Source organism: Vulpes vulpes, chromosome 5 (assembly GCF_048418805.1).
Source record: "Vulpes vulpes isolate BD-2025 chromosome 5, VulVul3, whole genome shotgun sequence".
Classification (NCBI taxonomy): Eukaryota; Metazoa; Chordata; class Mammalia; order Carnivora; family Canidae; genus Vulpes; species Vulpes vulpes.
The window spans coordinates 94,556,414-94,570,405 of NC_132784.1; the positions used below are offsets into that span (position 1 = coordinate 94,556,414).

Here is a 13,992-nt window from a genome sequence, read left to right on the forward strand (position 1 = left end):
AGGCTCCATGCACCGGGAGCCCGACGTGGGATTCGATCCCGGGTCTCCAGGATCGCGCCCTGGGCCAAAGGCAGGCGCCAAACCGCTGCGCCACCCAGGGATCCCTGAAGTCTGTCTTTTAAATAAAACTATAGATACATGCAAAACTAGAATCTTTTGTTAATTACCTCTGCATCTTAACAATCTAGTTCAGTGCACGATACATAACAGTTAATAGATAAGTGTTTCTTGATTACACAGCTTCATTTTTTCTGAAGCCATGGGACTATTCTGTAGCCAAAGCTTTCTTCTATTTTTTTCTAATTTAACACACATTTTAAATGTTTACTACGTTATTTCTGATACAAGTTCCTGTTTAAACAAGATGTGAGTTAACAGATCCTTTGACTCATTTCCAACTAAGTATCTTATCTTCCAAAATGGAAATCAAAAGCCTGACCACGCAGTTAGGTGAGACAGATAAATAAAGTGAATCCAGATGTATGAGAGAATTAATCTCATAGGAAGCAGATGCTTTCAATTCTGGCCAGTTGTTTACATGAGGTATGATAATGAGATTTTCCAAATTTAAAAGAAATCAGAAATTTAGACTTTTATGTGAAATGTTGGAACTTATTAGACCTCAGTAAATATATGCGGACCAAATGAAATTCCTCTGTAATTATGGTTTGGACTATCCACTGCTAATGTATAAAACTTTTGGCTTATATGATGCTTTTGAGATACAGACAGGTAGATAAATGATATTGTCACAAAATCACACTGGAATGCATGGTAAGACTAAGTATTAGTCATCTCTAATTTTTTTCCATGTATAAAAATGACACTGATAAAGCGCAGATTAAGAAATTAATCTAACTTCATCATCTAGATGTAAAGAAAGAAATTGTGAAATGTATTCTCATCAGGATGGAATGAGTTACTTGAGCTCTTACGTTTTTTTGTGTAACTTTAAAACTAGTAGATCTCAAAAATAGTGTTGTAAGATCTTTGATGTTTTTTCTCTACTTTGGTGTTTTTTCTCTACTGTAAGTAAATCACAAATGCAGAATTATTCACACGAGGAGAAGGGCAGCATCCCTGGGTATAAAAGGGTTTTCTGAGGGTGTGAAGCATAATAGACATTTAGAGAGCAAGGAGGACTTGCAGAATTGATGTTAAGAACAGTGAATTCTCTAAGATGGGAAGGTTATCCATGGTGACGTGGAACCTGAATCTGGGAAAAGAATTTTAGGATTTCACCAGACAGCCACTTTGACTCAACAATAGTCTATGCTGGGAAGAACTGAGAAGCATCTGCAAACGCCCTACATGTGCTGTTCAAACTAAGCTTTCTTTACACCTAGGCTCCAAAATTGGAGAATATATATGATATAAAGGAAACAGACACAAATTGGGGCACCACTTGCTTATTTTTCCTTTTATCCTTTCCCTACAGTCGCAAGTGAGGATATTCTTACAGTCTAGATATCTTCTCAACCAGATGGATGTGGTGGATGTGGTGCAGGAACTCCTCTTGCTACTTGGAAGGGCTAATTCTGTGTCCCAACCTCACCTGTTTGTCCAGGGGATGCTCAGGGGTCAGGTCACTCTCATGCCTTCACAACAAGCAACAGCAGTAGCCCTCTTTCGTTCCTTGAATCATACTCTCTGGCACATAGTTTGAAAATCGGGGTATGGGAGGCTTTCCTTCCCTTGAGGAGCCTTCAAATTTGCTACATTAAAAACAAGAGCTTCCTTCCATTGCCTCAAGGAGCAAGGGCTGATTTTTCTTTATTTGCTTAGCAGCATCTATCTCTCCAAGTAAAGTTGGCAACAAATAAAACCAACATTTTTGAGATTATCATTTGCTCAGTACAAGATTAACTTGGCTTCTTAAGAAACTCCTTATAATCTTACACAACATTTGCTCTCCTGTCTTCATTATTAAGGGAAGATGATAGCAACATAATTTTTCAGAAAAAACTCCCACACGCTGTAATACACACACATGCACTGTTTCTTTTCTTTGTCTTTTCTCTTTTCTCTTCTTGGCATTTAGAGTTTAGTTGCAGTTGCAGTTTTGTGGAGCTGGCACAGCTTAAAAGGCATTTAGACATGAGAACTCAGATGACAGAAATTGGAAACCACTGGATGTGGTGGCTTCGACCTGCCTATTTTTGTGTCCTCACATATGAGAATATTCAAAAGCAAAACTTCCAGGTCTTATATTATGTGGCCTTAGGGTTTTTTTTTAACATCTTATTAAATGCTTTTATTGTGTTTGTTCCTTTTATTATATTACCTCAAGTCCTTTGCAGAAATATTTATGGAGAGTAAATACTCTTAACTATGGAGAAAAAGAACAACAACAAAAAAAACAAACTATGGAAAACAAACTGCCAGTTCCCAGAGGGGAGGCAGGCAGGGGATGGTTAAGTAGGTGATGGGGATGAAGGGGGGCACATGTTGTGACGAGCACAGGGTGTTGTGTGGAAGTGCTAAATCACTATACTGTACACCTGACACTAATATCTTACTGTATGGTAACTAACTGGAATTTAAATTAAAGTTTAAAAAAAAGAGGAAATACATGTTTAGTATATGAGAAGGTTAACTTTCCTTAATTATTGGGTATTTTCATTGATTCAGAAAACTTGGTTATAAAAATTAAAGGGACATATTAAAAATACAGCTATATACACTTACTACAATATGTGAAGTAACACACATTGATAGCTAACACCTGTATAATGAATATATCTTCACATATGTCAGGAAAACTTAAGCAGAAAAGCGTAAAATATAGAATCCTCACACATTTTTTATTTCAAACTTCTGAACAGAAAGAACGAGAGAAAGGTTCTAACTTGGCCTTTATGTTTCGGCTGCCTTTTGCCGCTGGGAGGGTGTTTAGCATCAGTATGTTGGACACTCTTCTCTATCAGGTATGTTTCTTTTTTTTTCCTCTAAAATGTTTATTCTAATTTCATTTAGATTTTATTAAACGAATAATCCGTCTAGTGTTTTTCATGGATCTTTTCACGTAAAATGGACCCTGGAAGTAATTCCGCGTTTCATTTTGTCTTTTTAATGACAAATGTGCCTATGAAGTGTCATGTAAGAAAAATATTATTTTTCAGAATAATCTATGAAATAATTTTTAGTCATTCTTTAGCATCAGTGTCCTACATATTTTGTGACATTTTAATACATTTTGCTTATAACCAGACTGAAAAAGAGTAAGAACAAAATGACTCTGTTAAAACAAAGACAACTTTCTTCATAATGCACATTTAAAAAAATAAGATGCCAAATTGATGTCAGTAAACTGATAAACCAAAGACATTTTAAATATCCACTAATTATTGCCTACTTTAGAAAAAATATAAAAACGATTTTGCAACAACTAAGAACTATTTAGTTTGCTCCCGAATGCCAAACAACATTGTCATTTGATCATAGCTAAGAAATTTATAGAGATGTTATTTTGTACCAATATATATATATTTTTAACTGTACCAGAAAAGTGAACAGCAGTGACATTTCATATTCTCTGATTCAAGTAATTAGATAATTTATAAATATTTCTATTAGGAGAAAACAGATATTCATGGAGCTTTAAATTATTTTGTAACTTTAATTTCAAATTAAGCATTCAAACATTTCGTTGGGCTCTTTTCCTTTTGATTATGTATTTTATATAGCCTCTTCTGCAATGCTTGACTGAATAAACTAATCAGAAGATAGTTAAAGCTTTTCTACTGGACTTTTGTGCTAATTATGCCCATGAATATGCCTCTAGCAATGTCACAAACCATCTGCTTATGCCAGATGAGTGCAGGAACAAACATGGCAAAGGAGAATAAACACTCCTGTTCACCCTAAAGTTTCCAGACACATTATCTGGGCACTCCAAGAGTGGGACTCCCACCCCATACACCATTACTGCACACATACCTCTGAATTGTAGGGGAGGGGATTTGAGGGAAGGAATGGTTTGAAGAGCAATGCTGAAACTGAAGATTATATGTCAATAGCAATCAAATGCTTGATGCCATTCTGCACCGTGATTTTCAGATTTTTTAGCCTTTGTATCTTATGTTTAAATAAAATCTCATGAGAAGGTCTAATAGACAAAATAGAAAGGAAATTGTTCTGTAGAAGTGGAAAGCAGTAGTTATTTCCTTCTCTTCATTTTTACCTTATGCTTTTTTTTTTTGTAAATCATGTACAGGAAGTTAGGTGTTTTCTGAAGCTACTGCAGAAAGGGTGAAGCAGAACAATAATTTTCAAAGTAGTAACTGCCTATTTAGCTTTGCCTGACATCAGACTAGATATGTTATGGTTCATTTTTCAGATAGATAAAGGTTACTCATTTATGGGTTAAAAAATGATATTAGCAATTAGGTATATAATCCCTCAAATTGTATAATAAGTATATTACCAGACTAAAAAAAAAAAAAGAAGGTAAGAACAAAATGACTCTGTTAAAACAAAGACAACTTTCTTCATAATGCACATTAAAAGAAATAAGATACCAAATTGATGTCAGTAAACTGATAAACCAAGAACATTTTAAATATCCACTAATTACTGCCTACTTAGAAAAAATATAAAAAAGATTTTGCAACAACTAAGAACCATTTAGTTTGCTCCTGGTATACTTAAGCCAAGTTTAAGTATATTCTTAAAATATACTAAAGGTCATCTAATTTTTTTGGTTAGTGATTTGAATCTATTTTCTTGAGGATAAATGTCTATATTATATATTTAAGAACTATTATTAGTGATTACAATGGTACAGTGATTTGCTATTAATGTAATTCTATCCTAGACATTGTCTCATTTGCATCCTCAAAGAAAATGATGACATAGGCAGGGTGATCAATCGCAGTATGTAGATGAGACACAAGGGCCCGGATAGACAAACTATCAGGTAGTTAGTGTGAACCCTCATCTTTCAGGCCATGCAGATCTCACTCAATTACTCACAAACTTGTCCCTGTGGTAAATAATTCCACATTTGTATGATGTTTGAGTTTCTTATGGTACTTTTTTTTAACTTACCAGAAAATTGTTTTTCTTTATTAATATCTTCTCAATAGCTGCTTTTCTCTTTCTCGCTTGAAACACAGATCACTTATATTTTTAACAATTTTCTTAATTTTCATCGTTGTGGAGCTGGAAAACCAATGATGAAAAAATAAGTATTACCTGAGGAGAGGTGCAGAGGGAGAAAAAATATTATCTGAAATACAATTAAATAGATACTAAGTAAAACTGAGAAAGATTCTTCTGTGATCGAATTCCATGAGAGTGAGTGCATGGATTTTGTAACAGCAAGTGGGGCTGTCCCTGTCTTCTTGGTCACTGCTGCCTCTTGTCTTTGCCCTGAAAAAGTTGCAGGACAAATGACCTCTGGACAAGGGATGCATCAGTGAGAAATGCAGTAAACAAATCAGCCGTATGTACATCCAAGTCAAAAATAACGTATAATAGTCATTTGCCAAAACTTCAGCTGACTTTTTTTTTTCCCCCATGAGTATTTTTCAGTTTTTCATTTTGGAAAATAGTTTTAAGTGCTTGAGAATGTGCTTTAAAAATCCCCATCTTTAGCACATACCAAGTTATAGGTGAAGATGAATGGTATGTGTCACCACTGCTCTTGGTGGCCTCCTGTCAGTTCACATTCTAACTACCAGGACACTAACACACCTCAAAACCAAAGGCCTGAGGAAAGGGAATGGATATGTTTTCTTTTGTTCTTGTTTAGACAGCAAAGTTTAGTTTTCTGATATTAGCTGTTGGTAAAATAATGAACAAAAGAGTCTAGTAAATTTAAAAAGTAGTATAACTTAAAGAAAATTTTTGCTATGCAAAATAACTAGATGAATATTTAAATTCTTCAACACATGAAGGTCAAATTCAAGACAGTCATTTCATACAATCTATTAAATAATTTTTCCATGTCATGGGGAACTGTGCTTGTATCTGTTGAAAGTTTTTCTTTTCACTCAGAACTAAGGATAAATTCAAGAAATTGGCAGCATTGTTACTTAAAACTGTTGAGTTGTGTTCTGGCAATACATCAAAATATATCTTATATGCTAACACATTTAATAGTCTGATAATGATATTTAATACTAAACTATTAATTCATTAGTATTTAGATTTACTGAATTATTAAAAATTTATTCTACTAGCAAAGAGCTTAATCCTAAAAATCCTTTTGGAATATCTCCTTGCAAATTTCAGTTTTCAAGTTTTTCTTATATTCTCCATTTTAGTTCATAGTTTTTTATTATTAAAAATTCTAATAAAAATATGTTTTTATGATGTCTAATAGCATATATAAAATTTAAGTATATCAGGATATTCTGGAAAATAATTATTCCCTATATTTCCTTATGTATAGCTTAACTGTTTCTGTGTATTTAAGACACGGACAGAATAGATTTTCATTTCCTTTTTTGTGGGGGCTTACTGATGTGTTATGAGAAGTAACCTTTTAGAAATGGTAAGATGTTCTCACTGAGCTAATCTGTACATTTCATACACATAATACATACATATGTTGTTTATATTGCAGTCATTTGTAAAGGATTATATGATTTCTATCACCAGACTTCTCTTGGGATTGGACACTACACCAGGATCAGGGTTTCTTTGTTCCGTAAGTTAATATTTGCTAGAATAGAAGATTGTTCTAATAAATGTTTCTGAAATCCACCTATAATGTACTTTGGCTAACTCTTGTATGTTACTTTTTCCCTCTAATATGTGCTCAAAGAGTATCTTCATAGTTTTTTAATTCTTTAAAAATTTTCAGGGAAAACATTTTAAATTAATAATCACAAAAATACCCATTCTATACAAAATTCAGAACAATTGCATTTTTTTTTTCTAGCTGGCATTTGAGACTGATGGTTTCTGACATAGAATGCCATCCTGTGGAGGAAAACAGCAATCATTAAGTTTAACCCCTTAGTTTGATAAATGAGTTTACTATATACAAGTATATTCAATGAAGTGACTTGCTAATAATTCAGATTTATGATAAGCAAAGAGGGATTAGTACTTATACCTTCTGTGTGGGAGCCCTATGCTCATCTTGTTACATCTCTTTCTCAATATGAGTATTATTAGGAGTTCAGATGGAAAATTTCTTTTTGTGCTGGAGTCTCTTTTGCACTTAAAGATTTATAGCATCAGCAGACTCTGTCCACTAAATTCTAGTAGCACCCTGTAGTCATTGCAACATTCAAAAAAACCTACATATGTTTTCTAGCATCTCCCAGTCAATTACCAGTGACTACTGTCTACCAATATTGAACTAATACAATGTCGTGCTGCCACAAATTGAGTAGTTGGTCTTCGGAAGTTTGTGGAGCCCCAGGGATAAGCTGAGGTGGAGTGCATAAATAAGTTCAGTACATGCATAAGCGTTTATGAATGTCACCTTGAGGTTTCAAAATATTAATACATTCTTTAAAACGTGAAAAATAATCGGAGTTTTTATTTTTTAAATGTAATATGTAAATAATTCATATATCTTATAGATGAAAATCACCGAAGATGACCTATGGATCAGAACTTATGCCAGACTTTATCAGAAGTTGTGCTCTTCTACTGGAGATGTTCCCATTGGGATCTATAGGACTGAATCTCAGAAACTTACTACATCTGAGGTTTGGAAATACCAAAATATTCCAGTTTAATGATTAATTTGATTGAATATAGCCATTCCTAATCTTGGGAACAGATTTCTAAAAAATGTCAAAGTGAGAAAGAATGCTCTCTGAACACACAGTGTCAGTTCTCGGAGGTAAAAAACTTAACTATTTGTTCAAGTAAGCTATATCAAAATATTGCTGGCTAAGGGATTATTCTAGAGTTTGTGAACTTTGAGCTCTAAATGCCTTTTGGGGAATCTAAGATTTTGCATGTCTACATTGTCAGGAAGCAAATTAATTTTAAGTAACCTTTTGACACGTAAGAACAGTTTTCAGGGCAAGCCATATAGCTTTCTAATATACTCCTCATTTCATATATACACATTTGGAAGGAAGTAAAACAAATTTAGTAAGCATTGAAATTCACATTTCTCAAACTCTAGATTAAAGACTACTCTGAAGTGAAGATAAAATTTCAAGAGTAGTACCAGACCTTCCTAGAGGAAAACTCAGTATTTTTAAAAGCAAACTAGAATCTATTAATATGGAACAAAATTTCTGATGGCTTCCTACAGCTAAAAATATATCCACACTGATGTGGTCACATTATATGATTCTAAATAGTTTTTATATTCTTGGTAAAATATCACCTTTTAAATTAGATTCTGTTATGAAATAAAAAATTTTTTTTTAAGTTTTATTTATTTATGATAGTCACAGAGAGAGAGAGAGAGAGGCAGAGACACAGGCGGAGGGAGAAGCAGGCTCCATACACCGGGAGCCTGATGTGGGATTCGATCCCAGGTCTCCAGGATCGCGCCCTGGGCCAAAGGCAGGCGCCAAACCGCTGCGCCACCCAGGGATCCCATGAAATAAAAATTTTGAATAAATGCGCTATCCTACCAATATTTATAAAATTAGTTAATATAAATTATGGTTTATGTTCTTGAAATATTTTTCTTCTCAAATACCTCAAAGTTATTCAGAATTTTGGTTACCCATATCTATATTTGGTCTTATGAAAATTAACGCAGAAGCTCAGATCTGTTATTTACCTTTTAGTAATCCATGCAGCCATTAAACTGGTTTGTGTTAAAATCAGTGAATCTATGCAGAGAAAAAAAGAGCTTTATGGAAAGCGTATGAGCCATTGGAGTGGATTTTTGTTTACTTGCTAAACTTTATGGCTTGATATTTAAATAAGTAATACTGAGGACAGTAGGAAATTATTCAGCTTTCCTGAGGTACTTCCTGGTGGTTCCACTGGTAGATGAGGCATGCTAAAGAGAACTTTATTGCCATCTCTGTACTTCATAAGATAATTTGGCCAGATACACATAAAATTTTAAGAATACTGTATCTAAAAAAATATTATTTGATTAAAGGTTAAGAGAAGACAAGTGCTTTCACACCTAAGCAATTATTCATTTTTTATTTGAGCTTGTTAAATACAAAGACGTTTCCATTCAGCAGAGTATTATCATGCTCTTATCTCATGATAATGAGATAAGGCTTTGTGATTTTGGACATAGTAAATTCTGCCCTCGGTCAAGTTCATATTCATATTGTCATTTTATATTATTAAGGGACTTTGTTTTGTGCTGTTCACATTATAGATAGGGAAAGGATAATTGAGTATTTGTATTGCCATCAAGGAGCATTTCACATTACATTTTGGTCACTTCCTCCCATCACAAAAAAGATCCTTTAATAAAATGTTTATAAATCTTCCAAACTCTAGCTTATATGAAAAATGTACATCATTGAGGAGATAAGAGAAAACTGAGTTAAATAACAATGATATCTCCTGACTTCCTATGTTGAATTCATCTTTTGGCATATATATTTTTACTTAAATTTTATATTCTTCGTATTGTATAAAAATTGAGGCAACCTAAATAATTAAAGATAAAAATAAAGTCACCAAGACTTCTTTACAAAAAATATATTAATAGAGGCAGCGAAATTAGTGTTATCCTACATCTAAAATGAACCAAGTGCTACAATTGAGCCAAAATTCTACTTTTACTTTCCTGGCAAGGAAGGCAAAAATAGAACTGTTGAATTATATAGTAATTATAGTCTGATACATGAAAGGATAAAAATTAATCTTGAGGAAGATTTGTTATTAAAAGAACACGTATATTATATTCTTTCTTATTTAAAAGGTTTTAGATAATATGAAGAACAGTATCTTCAATCATAGTTTTACAAGATGCAAAAGTGCCATTAATGTGACTATCCTTTAAGTTAATCTTTTATTTTTTTAAAAAAGGACATCAATTAAATAATAACTCAAAGACACTAGATTTTGTATGAAGAGGAAAATTACTTTTTCTGATCATATAAAAACAAAGAATAAGACCTTAGTGTCTCTAGTGAGATGAAAGATTGGCTCATACATTCTACCATCTTTCTCAAATATCAGACGTTCAAGAAAAGTCAAGTGTTAGAATTAAAATGATTTATCATTGACTCAAATGTTAATTTTCTCTTACTTTAATTAAGGAAAGAAGCCAATTTCAGGATGTAGAAACTTCATCTAATAATTAGAATTGAAGAGTCTAACAAATTCTTCTGTAAATAGCTGTCAGATACCCATTTCCCCTGACAGTTCACACAGGTGTAGTATTGTTTGTCACTCTGCACTGGCAAAGATTGAATGTTGTTTCTCTGGAGAGAGTACACAGATACACTGTAGACTGGGGGACAGTTGAGGGCAATAATACCACACTAAATTCAGAGAGCTAAGTGAAAGGTACATTCTGTATACTATATCCTTCTGCAGCAGATTAGAGATCTTTCCTGGGAAATCTGAGCAATCCAAGTGGACCACCTAAAGATGTAGACATGAGACATTCAGTAATCCAGTGATTACCACGAAACTCAATAAAAAGAATCTTACCCAGAGCTATTAATAAATTTTATTAGTCCCCTACTCTTAAATATGAGAAAACAACCAAAAATTCCCAATGTTGGGAAATAGAATGAACCACAAATGAACCTGCATAAAATAAACAAGAAATTTAAAAACATGAAAGAAGGACAGGTCATTGAGGAAGAAGACACTTTCAAAACACAAAATAAATACTTCCGCTCCTAAGTATTAATCCAAGAAAAATGAAAATATATCCACACATAGATTTGCATACAAATGTTCTTAGCAGCATTGTCCATAATAGCCAAAATTTGGAAACAACCTGAATGTCCATCAACTAGTAAAAGATAAGCAAAATGTGTTATGCCCATACAATGGAATACTGTTTATCAATGAAAAGAAACTACTTATGTATGCTGTTACTTGGATGAACCTCAAAAATACTAAGTCCAATGAAAGAAGGCAGATGCAAAAGACCACAAATTGTATGATTTCATGTTTATGAAATGTCATAAAAATGAATATATGCAGATGAGAAAGCAGATTAGTGATTGCCTAAATCAGGGGGAGGTGGAGGAAATGGGGAGCCAGTTAATGAACATGATGGGGTTTATTGAGGTATTGGAAATATTCTAAAACTGATTTATGGTGATGATTATACAACTTGGTAAATTTACTAAATATTTGAATTTTATGTTTGAGAATTGTATGATATGCTAAATATATACTAGTGAAGTTATGTATTGAAAAGCTATAATTAGTATTAATAGAAAAATAAAGTATTGTAAGGATGGAAGATGAACAGGAAACTCCATTTTTTTTTTTTTTTTGAGAGAGAGAGAAGGAGGAGATGGGAGGGGCAGAGGGAGAGGGAGAGAGAGAATCCCAAGCAGGCTCTGTGCCCAGCGTGGAGCCTTGTGGAGTTTGATCTCACCACTATGACCTGAACCAAAATCAAGTCAGATGCTTAGCTAACTGAGCCACTCAGGCACCCCAGGAAGCTAATTTTTTAAAGGAACATTTAGGGGAAAGAAAAAACATTTGAAACTGAAAATATGATAGCAAAGGTAAAAAAGTTCATATCATAAAGTTGAGGGAATCACCAAAGAACACAAGAGCAAAAATTCAAACATGGAACCAGTAAAGAAAAGATAGGATTAGAGGACTAATCCAGGAGGTCTAAGATCTGAATGATAACACTTTCATACAGAAGGAATGCAGTAAAATATCAGTGTAATTATTTAAGAATAATCTCAGACTAATAGTGTGTTAATTTCCAAACGGCGTCACCAAGGACCCACTATAATGAATTAAAATAGATTCACAGCAAGACATAGCATCATAATATTTCAGAATATTGAAGGAAAAGAGAAGATGCAGGAGGAGAACAAAGGGTAGGTCACATGCAAAGTATATTTGAGATTTTTCAGCAGCAGCACTGTAATCCAGAAGACAAGGGAACAAACAGTGCCCTCAAGATGTTGAGGGAATATTTCCAAACTAGAATTCTATATTCAGCTAAAGCTATCAAACCTATAAGAGTATGATAAATCATATTTCAGCATTGTCTCCAAAAACATTCTACCATGCCTGCTTTCTAAGGAAACTACTCCCACTATAAGGAATGAATACTAGGAAAGGAATATTTGTTACCTGGACTCCACAGAATGTCTGGTTCCCTCCACATTTTGTGGAGTCCAGGCAACAAATATGAAGCCAAGGAAATCCTCAGGATGGCACTGAAAAGACCATCAGGCATAAGGGTAACCTGGAATGGGTTAGAAGGTTTCACAGTGATTTCTTCAGGAAGATGAAATCTATAGAATGTCTTACATATCTCAATGTCTTTAAGAAAGATGAGACACTTGCCAGAGATCTCAGAGTGAGTTAAATACATATATAATTAAGCAGTTATAAAAATAACAAAGTCATTAACTAAATTTAGGAATGTAGTATCACCACCACCAACAACAAAAAATTTATGCAGGAAATGAACAGTAACCGTGTTTCTTACATAGCTCATCTGTAAATTGCACTTAGTCATAATATGCCCTTGATTTTGATCTAATCAGAATTAGACTTGAACAATTTTGAAATGATAAAAGATGGCAAGGGTACTGGAATAGGTGGAAAAGATTAATTCTTCTTCTTCCAGAATGTGAAGTGAATAGATGAAAGCAGAAACTGAAAAAAACAAAAAGACAAAAAAACAAATCAAGCATGCTATAGAGAAAGCAAGATAAAGACCTACATATCCAGCTAAAAGAGATAAAAGTAGATGCATTTTACAGAAATAAAAATGTTTATGGCAGAAGCTTCTATTTTTCAAAACAAATCATAAGATTTTCTGACAAAACTATGTATTTATGACTAATAAAAACAACTAATAGATTTATAGTCATAGGTAGTCATATTAGACCCATTCATTGATCATTTTTTCAGATTATACTTTCAAGTGTTAAATTCTGTCCTATTCTATGGATAATTTGTTATTAAGTGCTGACATTTCATATCAGAATGCATTAGGAATAAACACAGGCAAAAACTAGGCCTTGCTTCCTTATTTCATGGAGTTAAAAAAAAAATACAATTTAAAGGCTGATGCAGGATTTCATGCCACATCATTTTCTAGTCTGTCTTCAGTATCTTTTCATGTTCTATATATAGAAAAACAGTTATTTTGCTTTGTTGGTGTGAGTAGGGGAAACACTAAATACTTGAGCAGACATCTTTGAGAAGACAAAGGATTATAGAGAATATTTATAATTAAAATTATAAAATGTAGAAAAGACCTGGGATACAATCTCAGTTTTTTGGTGGGCTATATGTTGGTAGAAGAATTCATACAAACACAAAGAATAAAAGTGGAGGTGTATATAGTGCCTCAAAAATCAGTCCTTGGGTATAGTTGGATCATAGAGTACAGCTGGATCCTGCCCCTTTTTACCTGGTTCTATATCACCATGCCAGAGCTTCTACCACCATCTATATATGTCTGTTTAAGAAAATCTATAAACATCAGAATCTCCTCGTTCAAAAACATAAGATGCATAAGGACTCATACTGCTCTTGATGACAAAGAGGAACTATACTTTTGTGCATAATCCTTTAGCCACAATTCTGAAATCCAAAACGCTCACTAAATTTATTTAGTGATAAAACATCACTTTAATAGTGAAATTTTAATGTGATTATTCCACTTAAAGTGAATATTCTTACTTTTCATTGCAGAAATATTGTTATTTTTTATTATGAAATGCTACTCAACACCCACTGTAGACATTTCCTGCCATACAGTATATGGTATAGTACTGTCTTTACAAAATCTAATAAGTTCTGAATTACTAAATATATTTATATATATATTATATTTGTTCCTATGCTTTTTTTTGGTAAGAAAATGTGGAGCTGTATTTACTTCCAGTTTTCAAGAGTATTCAAAGTTGCATTTGTTTGAAG

The 13,992-nt window shown here is 33.3% G+C and overlaps 1 protein-coding gene across 17 annotated transcripts in view; it reads left to right on the top strand.

Annotated features, from left to right (window-relative positions):
* The window catches only part of KCNT2 (potassium sodium-activated channel subfamily T member 2), a 374,048-nt gene that overhangs the window by 311,926 nt on the left and 48,130 nt on the right, over nt 1-13,992 (top strand). For all 17 annotated transcript variants that reach the window (XR_012001790.1, XM_072759479.1, XM_072759480.1 and 14 more), the window contains 3 exons: nt 2,826-2,927; nt 6,572-6,655; nt 7,542-7,670. Coding sequence is in view for 16 of the 17 variants with exons in the window: in XM_072759479.1 (XP_072615580.1) it covers nt 2,826-2,927; nt 6,572-6,655; nt 7,542-7,670 (315 nt within the window). In the remaining variant the exon portion in view is untranslated. The remainder of the gene's footprint in view (nt 1-2,825; nt 2,928-6,571; nt 6,656-7,541; nt 7,671-13,992) is intronic.